At 41.3% G+C, this 17,045-nt stretch overlaps 1 protein-coding gene and 1 long non-coding RNA gene across 5 annotated transcripts in view; both read left to right on the top strand.

Moving 5' to 3' along the window:
- The first annotated feature begins 528 nt into the window (after positions 1–528).
- Positions 529–5,588, top strand: LOC130916036 (uncharacterized). Of its 4 annotated transcripts, none has more exons than XR_009063216.1 (9): positions 529–1,160; positions 1,297–2,670; positions 2,766–2,893; positions 3,146–3,290; positions 3,382–3,538; positions 3,614–3,764; positions 3,948–4,058; positions 4,151–4,352; positions 4,545–5,588. It is a non-coding gene; the product is annotated as an uncharacterized LOC130916036 (long non-coding RNA). The 4 variants fall into 4 exon arrangements; XR_009063215.1 differs by having other exon boundaries at positions 530–2,471; positions 2,573–2,670; positions 4,545–5,579; XR_009063217.1 differs by having other exon boundaries at positions 530–2,670; positions 3,387–3,538; positions 4,545–5,582.
- Positions 5,589–9,275: 3,687 nt separating this feature from the next.
- LOC130916035 (CD82 antigen-like) overlaps positions 9,276–17,045 on the top strand; it is a 40,945-nt gene continuing 33,175 nt past the window's right edge. Inside the window, exons 1-2 of the mRNA XM_057836395.1 lie at positions 9,276–9,403; positions 12,179–12,251. Of these exons, the coding sequence (XP_057692378.1) occupies positions 12,189–12,251 (63 nt within the window). The 5' untranslated portion in view covers positions 9,276–9,403; positions 12,179–12,188. The remainder of the gene's footprint in view (positions 9,404–12,178; positions 12,252–17,045) is intronic.

Genomic DNA, 17,045 nt, shown 5'->3' with positions numbered 1-17,045 from the left:
TTTTAGGTCATCCAGAGTTCACCCAGCCCCCCATCTGTGGCGGAATGGAACCCCGGTGGTGTCATTTGATTCTGCCTCGTTAGTGCTGGATTGTGCTGAAAAAAGTTTTGTTTGAACTGCTACGGTTTTCGAGATATTCATAAAAATGTATAGTGATGACGTCACGCGCAGCCCCCCATCAGACGCAAATTTATATAAAAATTATGTCAATCGTTTGTGCTATGATTGTGCTGGTTTGTGCTGCAAAAAGTTTCGTTTGTGCCATCATCGTTTTGCAGTTATTAAACATTGTTTTTTAGGTCATCCAGAGTTCACCCAGCCCCCCATCTGTGGCGGAATGGAACCCCGGTGGTGTCATTTGATTCTGCCTCGTTAGTGCTGGATTGTGCTGAAAAAAGTTTTGTTTGAACTGCTACGGTTTTCGAGATATTCATAAAAATGTATAGTGATGACGTCACGCGCAGCCCCCCATCTGCGGCGGAATGGAACGGCGATGATGCCATTTTTTTCTTCGTCGTTAGTGCTGGTTTGTGCTGAAAAAAGTTTTGTTTGAACTGCTACGGTTTTCGAGATATTCATAAAAATGTATAGTGATGACGTCACGCGCAGCCCCCCATCTGCGGCGGAATGGAACGGCGATGATGCCATTTTTTTCTTCGTCGTTAGTGCTGGTTTGTGCTGAAAAAAGTTTTGTTTGAACTGCCACGGTTTTTGAGATATTCATAATAACGTGTAGTGATGACGTCACGCGCAGCCCCCCATCTGCGGCGGAATGGAACGGCGATGATGCCATTTCTTTCTTCGTCGTTAGTGCTGGATTATGCTGCAAAAAGTTTCGTTTGTGCCATCATCCTTTTGCAGTTATTAAACATTGTTTTTTTTTTTTTGTAATGAAGACGGTGCTCAACTTTTTTTTTCGGTCATCAAGAGTTCAATTGACCCACCCCCTCCACTCCTACTTTACCCGGAAATGTTATCTTTCATTTGTCCCGTTAAAAACTATAATTTTTGGTTTGCACTGCTTCGTTTTAATAGATATTGGTGTCGCAACCACAAACAAATGTTTTCTTAATCGATATACATTTTTTATGCTGTAGTGGTCACGTCACCAACACATACTCCTGACGCAGCCTTCATTTGTTTTGGTGCCGTCGCATAAGGTTTGTCTCGTCCAACTACACACAGTCAATTGCTTTTGTTGTTTTTTTTTTCATCACAGGTTTATAACCTGGAATTGACTATAGGTTTTTTTGTTTTCTTAAAAAAAAAATTCTGCCCATTTGACATTCTCAATAGTCAGGATATGCCACTGTTTTGGGGCGAGCTTGCTGCAAATCGTAACATTCGGTGAGTACAGTCAGATTCGTCACAAAAAGAACATTCTAATTCCTCCAAAAATTAATGCATGTGCAATTAAACTGCGGTCACCGCAGTATTAAATTGATGAGTGCCTGTAGAAGAAACTTAAAGAACCATATGCATCGCAACAGTTAAAAGGAAACTTGAAATAATAACTTTTATTTAACATTTAACAATTAGTTTTGTTAAAAAATATATATATATATATCAAACTATATACATTTTAACAATTGAACAATCAACTATATACACCAGATCAATGTCAATATCAAACATTCACTGCTTAAAACATAAACTGTATACACTGTAACAATTAAACAATCAACTATATACACCAGATCAATGTCAAGATCAAACATTCACTGCTTAAAACATATCAAACTATATACACTTTAACAATTAAACAACTATATACACCAGATCAATGTCAATATTAAACATTCACTGCTTAAAACATAAACTATATACACTGTAACAATTAAACAATCAACTATATACACCAGATTAATGTCAAGATCAAACATTCACTGCTTAAAACATATCAAACTATATACACTTTAACAATTAAACAACTATATACACCAGATCAATGTCAATATTAAACATTCACTGCTTAAAACATAAACTATATACACTGTAACAATTAAACAATCAACTATATACACCAGATTAATGTCAAGATCAAACATTCACTGCTTAAAACATATCAAACTATATACACTTTAACAATTAAACAACTATATACACCAGATCAATGTCAATATTAAACATTCACTGCTTAAAACATATCAAACTATATACACTGTAACAATTAAACAATCAACTATATACACCAGATCAATGTCAATATCAAACAGTCACTGCTTAGTATAAAACAAAGCATGTGGGGTGACCTTTATGTTATCTGACTTTGCTTTCACTCCACTTCCAAGGTCATCGTACATCTCCCATGAACATGCAGCCCTCCTGCAGAATGCCACATAATGTCCAAGAGAATCCTGGGTCAAGCCTCTTTGAAATGCTATGACTGCTCTCAAAGTAAAGGTGTTCTCTTGCAGCACCAGACTGGAGGGAAATTCCAGCAAGGCAACTTCTGCAGTACTGCTGCCAAAGTCGGTGTCAATCCACACAAATGCTCCCATACTGTAGCTGTGGCAAACATTCCCTGAACATAGACCCGCTTCTGTAATTTTGCCTTGTTTTTCAAATGCAGATGTGCATTGAGATGTTTTTGGGATTGACCTGAGGCAGGTGGAGTCGGGAAGGCTGAGTCCTGCTTCAACAGCTGCCTGAAGATGAGCCATGCCACAGGTCTGCAGCATGGCGATGTCGGTACACACAAGGGGAACTTCCCTTGTCACCTGTGTGCTGAGATCACATAACTGTGAGGAACATTGTTTTTTCAGGAAAACACTTGGAAGATTTTTCATGGCTCTTCCAATCAGAGTGGAAATGTGGCAATTTGCATCTACTTGGAGAGCACCGGAGGTCAGGTGGACAGATTTGAAGATTTCTCTCAATAGTTCTGCTCTCTGTGAGTACACTTGCTGGGTGACACCCCGTGTAGTAACCGTTTTCACAAGGCTGAAGAATTGGTTGTCACATTCAGGGCTGCGAACAGCATTTTCAAAAGAAACGCTGTCACAAAAAGCACAACATAAACTTTGGAAAAGCGCATCAAATGCACATGTATTTAGGACAGAGATTTTGAATTTGCCAACTTTCACAGGCTGTTGGTGGTTCCCATTCTTTAACACTGGCACCTTAACTTTTTTGCGTCCTACAGATGGATCCACATGGAGCCATTCAGAACATGGCGAGAGATAGGAACTCAGCTTCCTTTTTTTGGGTGGAACCACGAGACCTCTCCAATTTTCAACCTCATTCTCATCCATCTTTTTGTGGGCAGCAGCGTCAGACTCATTACTGGGGTGATCATCATTTTTGTTTTTGTTTTCATCACTGTCAGCCTTTTCAAATTTTTGTTTAGCAGCGCAAATTCTCATGTTCCCCTCAATAAAGGACAGATGACGAGAAATGAAGCGGTCAACACGAAGAGGCAGGCTCTCGTGCTTGAAAAGCCCATTTTTTATGAGGTTGAACTCTGCTTCAACAGCAGCGGAACTTGCAGTGATGCTGGTGCTTTGGAAGAGAGGGACCATTATTCCTGTCCAAAGTGGTAAGTAGCATCCAAGTCTTATTACGTGGGCAATAATCTCAGGGAGGAAATGGATGTTATCTCTGTCCCCATCAGCCTTGGCAAGTGACCTGCTCTCTTCACATATTTCTGTCACCCACTGTCTGGCATCTGTATGGATCTGATGACTATGCGCATCCAGTGGTTCTTGTCCCACAACCTCTTCAACTTGGGAGCTGACAAGTTCTTCAGCAATTTGAGATTTCAGGTACATCTTGCACCTTTCTGATGGGAGAGGGGCTCCAGAACTGTCATTCCCTTCGTATTCACTAAGTGCCACAATAGTGATGGCACTTAGAAGTTTTTTTGCGTGCTCCAAACTTTGTGACTTGACAAGCTGTGCTAATGACCTCACAAAGAAATCTTTAACACGGTATCTTTTATTTTTCAGGCAGTCCCACCGGCAGATCATCTTGATGCAGTGTGCAACATCTACCCTGACAAAACATGGGGGCAGCTTTGCAGGTTGATTGCCAAGCAATACTTTAAAGCATTCATTGATGTAAGTCTTCAAATCAGGATGAGGGGTGAAAGCCTTGACTAGAGCTCCAAGAATGGCTAGAGAAAAATCGCTCACAACCTCTTTTGGAACAGGTGCTCCAGCATGAATCCATTCCTTTAGCCATTGTGTGATCGCACAAACATCATGCTTCTCTGACAGCATCTGCACCACTGGTACACTCGAGCTGTCATGCCCTGTCATAACACCTTGATAAAGGAAGATGTGGCCAGAAGAGCCATTCGGTCTCACCAATTTTTTAACTACTGAGCCAGTAGCATCAAAACATACTGTTGGGTGAGATTTTTTGTGTAGTGTCTTGTACACGTGCATTTGCGTTTGACTCCAGTAGTGACAGAAAAACTTGTCCAGTCCAATGTCTTTAATGCTACCAGTGTGAGGCGCACTGTACTTCATTAATTGCAATGACAAAATGGGATTTTTGTCACCTAATGCCATATCGTTTTTCTCTTGTTTTGCCTTGCGCAGGGTGGCCAAATTTGGTAGATGACTCGGCTCAGGATCTCCAAAGTTCATCAGTTTCTCTGCCTGTGATGCCCGCCATACATGCGGTTCCATCCTGCCCTCCACAAGTTCTGTGGCAATCTGGGAACGCAACTGCCCAGACATGAACCGCTTTGAGTTGCCAGTGTGCAGGGAGTCATCACTGTTCTTAATGTAACAGTTGAGCATCATTGGACTGTTGATTTTGGGCTCTCTGTCACAATTGAGGTTGAGAAGACCATGACACTCCTTGCAGTATCCTCTGATGTCAATATAATTATTTGTTGCCAAAGGATACACCTTAGCTCTTTTAAAAATAAAGGTGCAAGGACTTTTTACTGCTTTCCAGATTTGTTCATTTATAATGTGGGTCCAGGTGCCAGGCTTCAAAATTGTATATTTTCTTTTTTGGGTTTGACAGTACTTATTTCTGTATACAGCCTCTTCTGGAATAAATTTCCTCCACTCATCAAAAGGCACTTGAAGCTGAAATGACCTTTCAGGGTAAAGGTCATCCAATTCAGAGCTTGTGTCGTCATCACTTGTTTGAGGATCAGTTTCATGATGACTGAATCCCAAAGCTGACAAGATGTTGTGTCTGTCTGTTTTAACAAAGGTGTAAAGAGACTTTGCCGACATTTTCCCGCCCAGCTCCTTACTAAGTTCCATCCAAACAGTGGCATTTGGAGTGGCTATGTTGCCAGTTTGAAGTATGGCCTCCTTGAATGAGCAGAGAACTGCAAAAACTGAGTCCCTGTCTACTGCTGGTTGTTTGGGCATCTAGTTTAAGGACAAAAGAAAATAATTAGGATTCATTGCTTCAGTTATATTGGCCTTTACCACCAATTATAATGTGCTATGTGCTATACTTCTAAACACTTGTTACACTTGATGAATGTAACTATTAAAATGCAAAATGAAGATTAATATGGGTCGGCTGCATTCATAAATTAATAGCAGTAGACCATGCTCTGCACATATATACTTCTTATAAATGTATATTTCTTGACTTATTTGACTTAGAGGTAAGAAAAATAATAAGAAAACCTGGAAAATAGCCAGGCAAAACTGCACTAGATGAAGTGTTCCCTTCTTGTGCACTACAGTTGCTAAATTACAATGTGCATTATGTTGGCTAGCTAACCTGCAGGGGGGGGATCATTTATTTTGCAGACAATGTCCCAAAACTAGCAGTGATGGCACACAGTTTTATATGTCGTATTAACTAAGTTTACTTACCCTTACTTTACCCTACTTGAAATTAACCTTGAAACTTGGAACGTAAATGGACCAGAAAGATTCAAATTACGACGAGTATACAGGTTATTTTTATGCACATGCCGGGGCAGGAGGGGCTTAAATTCAAACTGCATGAAATAACTTTTTCTTTCTGTGTCTATTACCGGGCAGGTTGCTGTGGGTGGAGTTGTAATGCGACCCGAGAAAACTTTTTCTCTCGACATGTCTAACAGATCAATGTCCTCATTTGTGACACAAACTTACATCTTTCTCTGCATTGACACAGCATTTCGAGGAACGTACAAATGCCGACAGTTGTGTGAGGCTGGGTGCATTCTGGATGACCTAAAAAGAAGCTTAAAGTTTTGAGAGTTTACATTACAAACCAAACATACTATTTCACCCGTGATCATCACGAGAACAGAGAAATGAAAAAAAAATGTAGAAATGTGTTTATTAGTATGCCTGGACAAAAATGATTGTACACCTTTATTACTGCATTTTGTTTCACAACCTTTTGAGGCAATCACTGCAAACATGACTTTAACCAGAATTGACAATTCCGCACCTCTCAGCAGGCAGTAGGTATTAGCACACTGACGGAGCACTCACGTTATCAGAAATTAAAATTCACAAAGGAACCGCCATATGTGGAGGTGAGGGGGTGAGTCAATTGAACTCTTGATGACCGAAAAAAAAAGTTGAGCACCGTCTTCATTACAAAAAAAAAAAAAAACAATGTTTAATAACTGCAAAACGATGATGGCACAAACGAAACTTTTTGCAGCACTAACGACGAAGAAAGAAATGGCATCATCGCCGTTCCATTCCGCCGCAGATGGGGGGCTGCGCGTGACGTCATCACTACACGTTATTATGAATATCTCGAAAACCGTAGCAGTTCAAACAAAACTTTTTATAGCACAAACCAGCACTAACGACGAAGAAAAAAATGGCATCATCGCCGTTCCATTCCGCCGCAGATGGGGGGCTGCGCGTGACGTCATCACTATACATTTTTATGAATATCTCGAAAACCGTAGCAGTTCAAACAAAACTTTTTTCAGCACAAACCAGCACTAACGACGAAGAAAAAAATGGCATCATCGCCGTTCCATTCCGCCGCAGATGGGGGGCTGCGCGTGACGTCATCACTATACATTTTTATGAATATCTCGAAAACCGTAGCAGTTCAAACAAAACTTTTTTCAGCACAAACCAGCACTAACGACGAAGAAAAAAATGGCATCATCGCCGTTCCATTCCGCCGCAGATGGGGGGCTGCGCGTGACGTCATCACTATACATTTTTATGAATATCTCGAAAACCGTAGCAGTTCAAACAAAACTTTTTTCAGCACAATCCAGCACTAACGACGAAGAAAAAAATGGCATCATCGCCGTTCCATTCTGCCGCAGATGGGGGGCTGCGCGTGACGTCATCACTATACATTTTTATGAATATCTCGAAAACCGTAGCAGTTCAAACAAAACTTTTTTCAGCACAATCCAGCACTAACGACGAAGAAAAAAATGGCATCATCGCCGTTCCATTCCGCCGCAGATGGGGGGCTGCGCGTGACGTCATCACTATACATTTTTATGAATATCTCGAAAACCGTAGCAGTTCAAACAAAACTTTTTTCAGCACAATCCAGCACTAACGAGGCAGAATCAAATGACACCACCGGGGTTCCATTCCGCCACAGATGGGGGGCTGGGTGAACTCTGGATGACCTAAAAAACAATGTTTAATAACTGCAAAACGATGATGGCACAAACGAAACTTTTTGCAGCACAAACCAGCACAATCATAGCACAAACGATTGACATAATTTTTATATAAATTTGCGTCTGATGGGGGGCCAACTTCACGGAGGTCCCCTCATCTCCCTCCCCACCCAAATGAATCGTTCGGTTAGTGAACGGGAAGTGACGTTGCCGAACGAATCACCAAAGACCGCTTCGCAGTATAACTGAACGGGAAGTGACATTGCTTGGTCCCTCCCTCTCTTGCACATTGACCACTCGTCGTAGTTTCAGAAATGAGTGACAGGCGATATCATTCTGCTCTCAGAGACAGCCTCGTCTCCCTCCCGCTGCTGCAAAAGCGAGGGAGAACTTCCGCGTCGTCTGTCCTAGTTCTATGGGCTCAAAGTCATGGCTCGTGCTTGCATTTCGAATTAGGACACGGTTAAACATTTTCCTTTTGAGGGGGAAGTCGGGGTTTGGGGTCGGGGGCGCACTGACTTTCTTTAGCATGATCTTGCTCACATATACAATGCTGCTGCTAACAGCCAACGCGGCATGCCTGCTGTCACGAAAATAAAAATAAATCGAAAGTTTAATTTCTAATTATGGAACGGCCAACACATCATATTAACCTCTCGCTCTGTTGTATTTTTGTTTTTTATTATTAAGATGATCGTTTTGAATTTTTGCACTGGTATTAATAAATAAAATAATCCGGTCAGCTCCCCTGTCGTCCCCGCATCTCAGATCGTCAAATGCTGACGAGAAATAATTGTTTGCTTTATGATTTCGCCTTTCTACTCTCATTAGTCTGTTAAGAAAAATGTAGACATATTGCGACATCTCCCGTGTCCGCGCGCTTTGTTTTTGGGGCGCTTGAGTAGCACATGATGGACGGATTGACATAATTTGTCAAACCAACCGACACCCTCTGACACGAAAAAAAAAAAAAAAAAAAAACACTCGGAAAAAATTGACATGTATATACAGTTTCATTGCAAATCAGTATTATGGTGATCATACTAAATATTTTTTTTTCTGTGCACATATGAGGTACATATCGCTGCCATGAAGCCTCCATATAGTGACAGTTCTCTGCCCGCTTCACTGCCGTCACGCGACCGCAGCTCAGGTTTTGCTTGCCTCGCAGCTACGCGTGTTTTAAATTACTGTAAATTTGATAGTATATCGTCATAGGCACAGTCCCGAGTCTGTTGAGAAAAGTAGAACACTTAACCATGCTCGCTAGATTTGTGTGGTGTTTTTGTCTTTTTGAGCAGCATTTGATAGGCTCCACGTTAACAAATATGTGACAAAGTCGTTTCCTTTCATTTTATGACTCGTTCACCGCATAGTCATTACTGGAAAGTCAAGTTAGCAGCAAGCTAGGTCAGGAACCGGAGGACCGAATCACTGAACGGGAAGTGACAAAACTCAGTCTTTCCCCCCTGCCTGCACGCTGGCTGCTTATTGGCCACACGTGGAAATGAGTGACATACGCCATGATTCTGTTTCCGCTCCCTCCCCTGCCCGCGATGAGGCTGGCGTCTGATTGGTCGTGTGCGATGTCAGAAGACGCTGCCGCTTGCTCAACGCCCTCCCACGCAGCGAACGAGCGCCACCAACTTCATAGAACGAATCAGTGCAGATGGTGATTAGTTCGGTCTCGTTCACCCAAACAATTCGTTCAAAAAGAACGAATCGTTCGCGACCGATACAACACTAGACTGAACGTGGGAGTGTCCTTGGAGAGAGACAATCACGTTCTCACACCAAGCACAAGGAAACTGTTGGAGTCGCACTTTCGTCTCGACAAATCTCGTTGAATTGCCGAGCTCTGCCGAAAGAAACCAAGTAAGTGTCCATTATCATAGCATTTCTCTTGCTACTCGTAATTTTAAACATTGCTGTGTAGCTAACCTTTGTTAATCGTATTTTGGGCGGTAAATACAAGTTTTTCCTGCCTAAAGATGTACAAAGTGTCGCCAGTATTTGGTCATATGTTTTCAATCTTGATAAACTTGGGGATATGTGTTTAAAGCAAGATTTCGTTCAACACGTTAACCTTTGATGTCTGAGTAACGTACGTGCTAAATCTACGTGATACATTTGATGTTGTCATTGTGGCTTTGTAATTGTTTTTGATGATCTAATCTACTGTTTAATTTCGTTGTACCTGAGAATAACATGTTAACCACTTGGTTTGACAGCTTTACATTCACTGGTTCCCGTCTCTAGTATTCTACCCGTGTAGCTTTTATACGTTTAAATATGTCGTCAATGGCAGCCAATGAGCTTATTTGACCAGAGGTGTTAATTTTTAACTGTTTATTGTAGTTTGCCGATGTTTATACTAATGCTGTATGTAATGTAATACATGTTTAATATTACAGTTGTCCTGTGTCAGTAGTTTTCCAACTATAATCGCAATTTGAAATCAAGACACTATATTGTCAATGTTCATACATCTGTTCTACTGACTCCCATTATAGTCAAATTTTTTTGGGACAGATGAGTGTGATGAAACGAACAATCAGCGTGAGATCGTAATGGCAAAACCCTGTCAGTTTCGCATAGGTGTAATCTGGAAGCCCCCTCTTTCTCATCACTGATGAATCACTGTCTGGAGTAGGCAAATACTCCGTGACATCACAATTCTGTAGGGTATCATCTGAACCTTTTCTTGCGTGCTGTCAAATTCTAAGCATCTATTTTCCTTTCAGTTACCTGTTCCAGGGTTACTTGGAAGCTGAAATTTGTCAATTTTCTCAGTACCTCTGAATTGGTTACCTACCGGTACTATTTGAATCGTCAGAGTGCCACTACAATTGGGATAGTCAGTAAAGATAATGGACTACATCCTGTTTTCAGCTGCAGTTGTTGAAGCAGGATTGTGCGACCATATTAAACAGCTTTATTACCAGGATGGTCATGACAGAGTACAGGCTTCACAGATGTTTAAATGGGTCAGCTATTGATATAATAGCAGTGGTTAGAGGTAGGTCGAGGCTTGTTGCCATCAGGGCTGTGTTTGATCCAATGCTGGGCCCATTAGACGTACCCATCTGCCACTCACATTGCCTCTAGTAGGCGTGGGGAGCTTATACAATTCCAAAAACAAGCATGGAGGATTTGTTAAGACAATACACAAAAACACATTTGATTTGATATATCATATTTCCATTTGTTTGATGACCCTCAGGGTTTGTTGGGGGGGGGGGGGGGGGTCCCGTCTGTTACTGATAACTTTCACTGAATAGCTTTATAGCAAATATGACCGGAAACTACCAAAGTTCTACGCTTTAGTCATTGTGGAAAGCAGCTAGGCCGATATCCAATTAGATTTGTTGTGTTATGTCGGGCAGCAATTTTGCATGAGGCGCATTACAAGCAAGCAGAATCACAGCTGAAGCTTTGTAATCTAAACTACTTCCATCCATCAATCTACAATTAAAATCTTCTTTAAGGATTAAATTCTTGCATGGCTATTATTTGTGTGGCATTGGCTTTGTATGCCAAGGCTTAGCACAAAGTTGTTACTATCTGGGTCACTGGCTCCATCCAGTGAGCAGATGCTCTTTTCGCAAGTCAAATGTTTTACGGCTATAAACCAGACACTTTCTGGCTTGTGTTTTCTGACATGTTCAGATCCTCTGAAACTTTCAGTAAATGACCATAGCCAACCCAGGCTGCTGAAATTCAAAACCACAAGCTTGAAAAAACTAAAGGGTTATCTGGAATGCTACTATAGCAGCAGTTTTATTGAAAATTTGGCAAAACTTTTGGTTGGCCTAAAGGCACAATTGTGTAAGCCCTATTAAATATATTTTTACACAAAAAAAAAATTGACAAATTGAAATAATTACTTGAGCGCCCCATGAGTTTAAAATTCTCTAGTGTAATGCTTAACCAGCATCCCTTCTGTAGCAAGACGTTTGTCCTTTAATTTTGTAAAATGCTATTCAGTGTTCTCAGTTTGCTATTATGACTAGTTATGTTTTTAACGTGCCCACTGAAGGAAAAGGCCTGGCAGTGGTAAATATTTACTTCATGCTTTCAGAGCACTGCCTTCTCGTCCGGCCTCCAGGGAGCTCTTTAAAGTGTTACTACTGTTCCTTGTAGTGGTACTGATCTGGCCTACAGCTGTTTCTCCTCAGGAAAAGATTCCACATAAAGAAGCGACTGGGGTGCAGTCATACATGTAGTCTAGTGCAGTCATGCCTTTGTGGCTGTGACACAAAGTAACAAACTTGTTTGGGGGCTGATCTTACCGTAACATGTCCAAACCGTGTGCTATTGGACAGCTTCTGTTCAACTTTCCAACCTTGTACTTCATCTAGTCACACTGTTTGTTGTTTTGCAAACTTGTTTCAGCAAGCACATTAGCTTGCGTGTTCACCACATTATCTTCCTGTTGATCTTGTCATGACTTAAAATTTGACATTATAAGTCTCAAAGCGTTGAATTTGTTAAACAAAAAAATAGAAACACTTTTTACTATGTGGTGTGACCTTTTCCAGGGTAGCTGCCTTTTTAAAACTATCTCTTTCTCCGTCTGTGTTTTTGTGTGTTTGCTCATACTGGCTCTAAAACCTAAACACAGCCTTGTGGTTACTTTATTTCTCGCAGAATCGCAACCATGACCAAAGGATGCACAACCGTCACCAAGTACTTTCTCTTCCTCTTCAACCTCATCTTCTTTGTAAGTAAACTTCACAGTTACATATTACAGTTTCATAAATGTTCACTTTACACTTTATTGTCACTGCCTTATTTGGCATAATGTGATTTTTGTTTTGTTGCTAATTTGACTTTGTTGCTAATACAAAGTATTCCAAACCCACACAGATTCTTCAAGAAGCAACTTGTAAAAATGCTAGGGACTTCTTGTCATTGCAGACATTTAACCTTTTACATGGCTCTAATTTAACTCAATGTCACTAAGAGCATTTATAGTCAGTGCTCATAGTTTAAATGAATTGGAAATCTATTGTTGTCAATAGCAGGCAATCAGTTAAATACTATGAAACTTAACTTTTTTTTTTTTTTATTGGGGGAAAATGTTATTGGGGACCAGTGTATTTTGTATTTTTATTCATTTTGATTTGTATTTAATGTATTTATGAAAAATCACAAAATAATATGTGTGTTGTGTGTTAGATATGGCAGAAAACACTCAGGTGAGTTGAAGATCTGCTCTGAGACCTTCAATTTGGCCAACTTCCAAAACTGTCCGAAATTCATGTGTGATACATCATTGGAAAGCTTAAAATCTCAATTTTCTGGGGGAACAAAAATTTTGAACAGGAAGGCATTTAAAAAAATAATAATAATAAAACGGCAAAACTTTACTTGGAGGCGAGAGCACGCGAGAGCAGAATTAAAGACGCCACGATTTTAACGAGATATTATCGTGTACTTACCTTGTTTCGATCCAAAAACTCCATGTAGTGCACACGTGTCAAACCGATTCCAGAAAGGGCCAAGTGGGTGCAGGTTTGCTTTCCAACCAATGAAGAGGACACTTTTTCACCAATCAGATCTTTTCCATGTGTAATCAGTTAAACTTTGTCAGGTGCTGCTTGTTTCAGCAGGAAGTTCATTGGTTAAACTCTCTGCGCGGTATGGGTTGGAACAAACTGCCAAAAAGCTCAATCTTGGTCTCATCTGACCAAAGCACACAGTACCAGTTGAAGCCTGGGACCGTGTGCTTTGGTTTTTCAAAGCATTCATGATGCCATGCACCCTAACAAGGTTCCCAGGGCCTTTGGAAGCGAAACAGCCCCACAGCATCACTGACCCACCCCCATACTTTACAGTGGGTATGAGGTGCTTTTCAGCATGCGCATCTTTCGTGGCACGCCAGACCCACTTGGAGCGTTTGTTGCCAAAAAGCTCAATCTTGGTCTCATCTGACCAAAGCACACGGTCCAAGGCTTCAACTGGTACCGTGTGATTTGGTCAGATGATGTGGAGGCGTGGCTCAGTGGTAGAGTAGTTGTCCCCCAACCCACAAGTTGTGGGTTCGATTCTATGCCCTGATGAACTCGCCTAAGTATCCTTGAGCAAGATACTGAACCCCACATTGCTCCTGGTGCTGCGTCACCAGTAGGTAGATGGCAATGTAGTGTAAAGCGCTTTGAGCATCTTGAAAGGTGGAAAAGCGCTATACAAGTAGAACACCATTTACTTTTCCAACAGGATTCAAAACAATTCCTACTTTCTATTTTTGTGGTATATTGTTATATACAGTATATTGATATATTGTTGTCAGTATTAGTGAGCACCAGCAGAGCAGATAAATAAATGTCAGGGATCACTGGAGTGAAGTAAGTGAGAAAAACTTTATGATGCACATTGATACGATGCTGCGATGGAGTATTAGGGCCAAACAAACAAACAAAAAAAGAAAAAAGAAAGTGATTAAAGTCATAATATTGCTACGAGAAAAAAATTCACATTATTACGTACGGGTAATGTAGCTGTGAGCTGCTATGCACTTTACATACATGTACCTTCGCTGTGAGCTACAACAAAGCATTAGTATAAATTCTTCTATTGATTATAATTTGATGTAGATGAAAAGAATAATAAGGATTTCCTTATTTGTAAAGCTGATTCTAAAACACAAGATGCTGTCGATATTGTTGATGTTAACGGAAAGTACGTCGCTGCTTATTCAGCTACATTAGCCCGTCATTAGCCCCCAATACTCTGTCGTAAGACCCACATAAAGGCAACTTCAATAAAACAAATGTCGTTATATGGACTTACGATCCGCCAGCTTGTTGTGTCCTGTTGTCTTCCAAAATTATTCCTGGGTGGTGGCGCTTCAGGTGTTCATTCGAGGACGACGTGCTGCCGTGGTATGCAAGCTTGGCATTACAGAGACTGCACGAAATAGTGTAGCCTCCTTTGTTTTGTTGAAATAAGTCTATGCTTTGGTCACCAGTGCGCTTTTTTTGCTTTGCGCTGCTTTCCCGCTTGAATCCCGAGTGTCTGCCATTCTCAACTTTCCACACGTATATAATAAAGCTGCCTTTATTAACTGTCGATGGGATGGGGTGCTCGTCGACGCATTTATGTCATCGATGATGTCGACTTCGTCGACTAGTCGGGACAGCTCTAAAAGACTCCTTAGCAGCGTAGCCACAGCTAAAGATAATGTTTACCAGACTAAAGGCCGAGTTATACTTCCGTGTCAGACCTACGCCGTCAAGGAAGAATCGAGTTACGACCCTACGCCGTAGGCTTACGCGCGCCTCTCGAATTTTCTAACCTTCGCGTCACCTAGACGTGTATGACGTGACGAAAACGGACTGTGATTGGTCCGCTCAGACTGTTGTTTCCGGTTTACCGCGAAAACACCGCCATTGTAGAATAGAATCAAACATTATTTTCTACACGCAAAAATGCACCAAGCCGACGGGAGTATCATCGAAGAGCAAGTCTCGTCAAGACATTATTATTGTGATTGCCAAATGGCAAGGTCGGCGATCGGGAAAAAAAAAATGGAAGAACCACCGAGACGTGGGTGTTCGGAATCGAGTGGCCACACGAAGCGGTGACCCAGTCGGCCAAAAACTGCCAACTTTTTATCACTTTATGTCGTATTTTTGGTTGGTGCACTTCATCATTTACTGTGTACATACAGTGCCTTGCAAAAGTATTCGGCCCCCTCGAATCTTGCAACCTTTCGCCACATTTCAGGCTTCAAACATAAACATATGAAATTTAATTTTTTTGTCAAGAATCAACAACAAGTGGGACACATTCGTGAAGTGGAACATTTATTGGATAATTTAAACTTTTTTAACAAATAAAAAACTGAAAAGTGGGGCGTGCAATATTATTCGGCCCCTTTACTTTCATTGCAGCAAACTCACTCCAGAAGTTCAGTGAGGATCTCTGAATGATCCAATGTTGTCCTAAATGACCGATGATGATAAATAGAATCCACCTGTGTGTAATCAAGTCTCCGTATAAATGCACCTGCTCTGTGATAGTCTCAGGGTTCTGTTTAAAGTGCAGAGAGCATTATGAAAACCAAGGAACACACCAGGCAGGTCCGAGATACTGTTGTGGAGAAGTTTAAAGCCGGATTTGGATACAAAAAGATTTCCCAAGCTTTAAACATCTCAAGGAGCACTGTGCAAGCCATCATATTGAAATGGAAGGAGCATCAGACCACTGCAAATCTACCAAGACCCGGCCGTCCTTCCAAACTTTCTTCTCAAACAAGGAGAAAACTGATCAGAGATGCAGCCAAGAGGCCCATGATCACTCTGGATGAACTGCAGAGATCTACAGCTGAGGTGGGAGAGTCTGTCCATAGGACAACAATCAGTCGTACACTGCACAAATCTGGCCTTTATGGAAGAGTGGCAAGAAGAAAGCCATTTCTCCAAGATATCCATAAAAAGTCTCGTTTAAAGTTTGCCACAAGCCACCTGGGAGACACAGCAAACATGTGGAAGAAGGTGCTCTGGTCAGATGAAACCAAAATTGAACTTTTTGGCCACAATGCAAAACGATATGTTTGGCGTAAAAGCAACACAGCTCATCACCCTGAACACACCATCCCCACTGTCAAAATGGTGGTGGCAGCATCATGGTTTGGGCCTGCTTTTCTTCAGCAGGGACAGGGAAGATGGTTAAAATTGACGGGAAGATGAATGCAGCCAAATACAGGAACATTCTGGAAGAAAACCTGTTGGTATCTGCACAAGACCTGAGACTGGGACGGAGATTTATCTTCCAACAGGACAATGATCCAAAACATAAAGCCAAATCTACAATGGAATGGTTCAAAAATAAACGTATCCAGGTGTTAGAATGGCCAAGTCAAAGTCCAGACCTGAATCCAATCGAGAATCTGTGGAAAGAGCTGAAGACTGCTGTTCACAAACACTCTCCATCCAACCTCACTGAGCTCGAGCTGTTTTGCAAGGAAGAATGGGCAAGAATGTCAGTCTCTCGATGTGCAAAACTGATAGAAACATACCCCAAGCGACTTGCAGCTGTAATTGGAGCAAAAGGTGGCGCTACAAAGTATTAACGCAAGGGGGCCGAATAATAATGCACGCCCCACTATTCAGTTTTTTATTTGTTAAATAAGTTTAAATTATCCAATAAATTTTGTTCCACTTCACGATTGTGTCCCACTTGTTGTTGATTCTTGACAAAAAATTAAAATTTTATATCTTTATGTTTGAAGCCTGAAATGTGGCGAAAGGTTGCAAGGTTCAAGGGGGCCGAATACTTTTGCAAGGCACTGTATGTTTCAAGTATATGAAGAATAAAGCACAGATTTGGTGTCAAAAGAGTTGTTTTGATCTTTAATTTTCAATAACAGACAGTTCACACACACAATACATCGTCACTGATTGAGAGTGCCTCGGTGCTTTTATGATAACCTTAAAATCAAGCCTCCCAACACAGTTTGGGAAGTTCCCTAGACGCCAGAAATCTGCTATGGCTTCCCACTGGCTGGTTG

Source organism: Corythoichthys intestinalis, chromosome 5 (genome assembly GCF_030265065.1).
Source record: "Corythoichthys intestinalis isolate RoL2023-P3 chromosome 5, ASM3026506v1, whole genome shotgun sequence".
Taxonomy (NCBI): domain Eukaryota; kingdom Metazoa; phylum Chordata; class Actinopteri; order Syngnathiformes; family Syngnathidae; genus Corythoichthys; species Corythoichthys intestinalis.
Note: the sequence above shows the minus strand (reverse complement) of the source record. Positions and strands in the feature narration are given on the sequence as shown.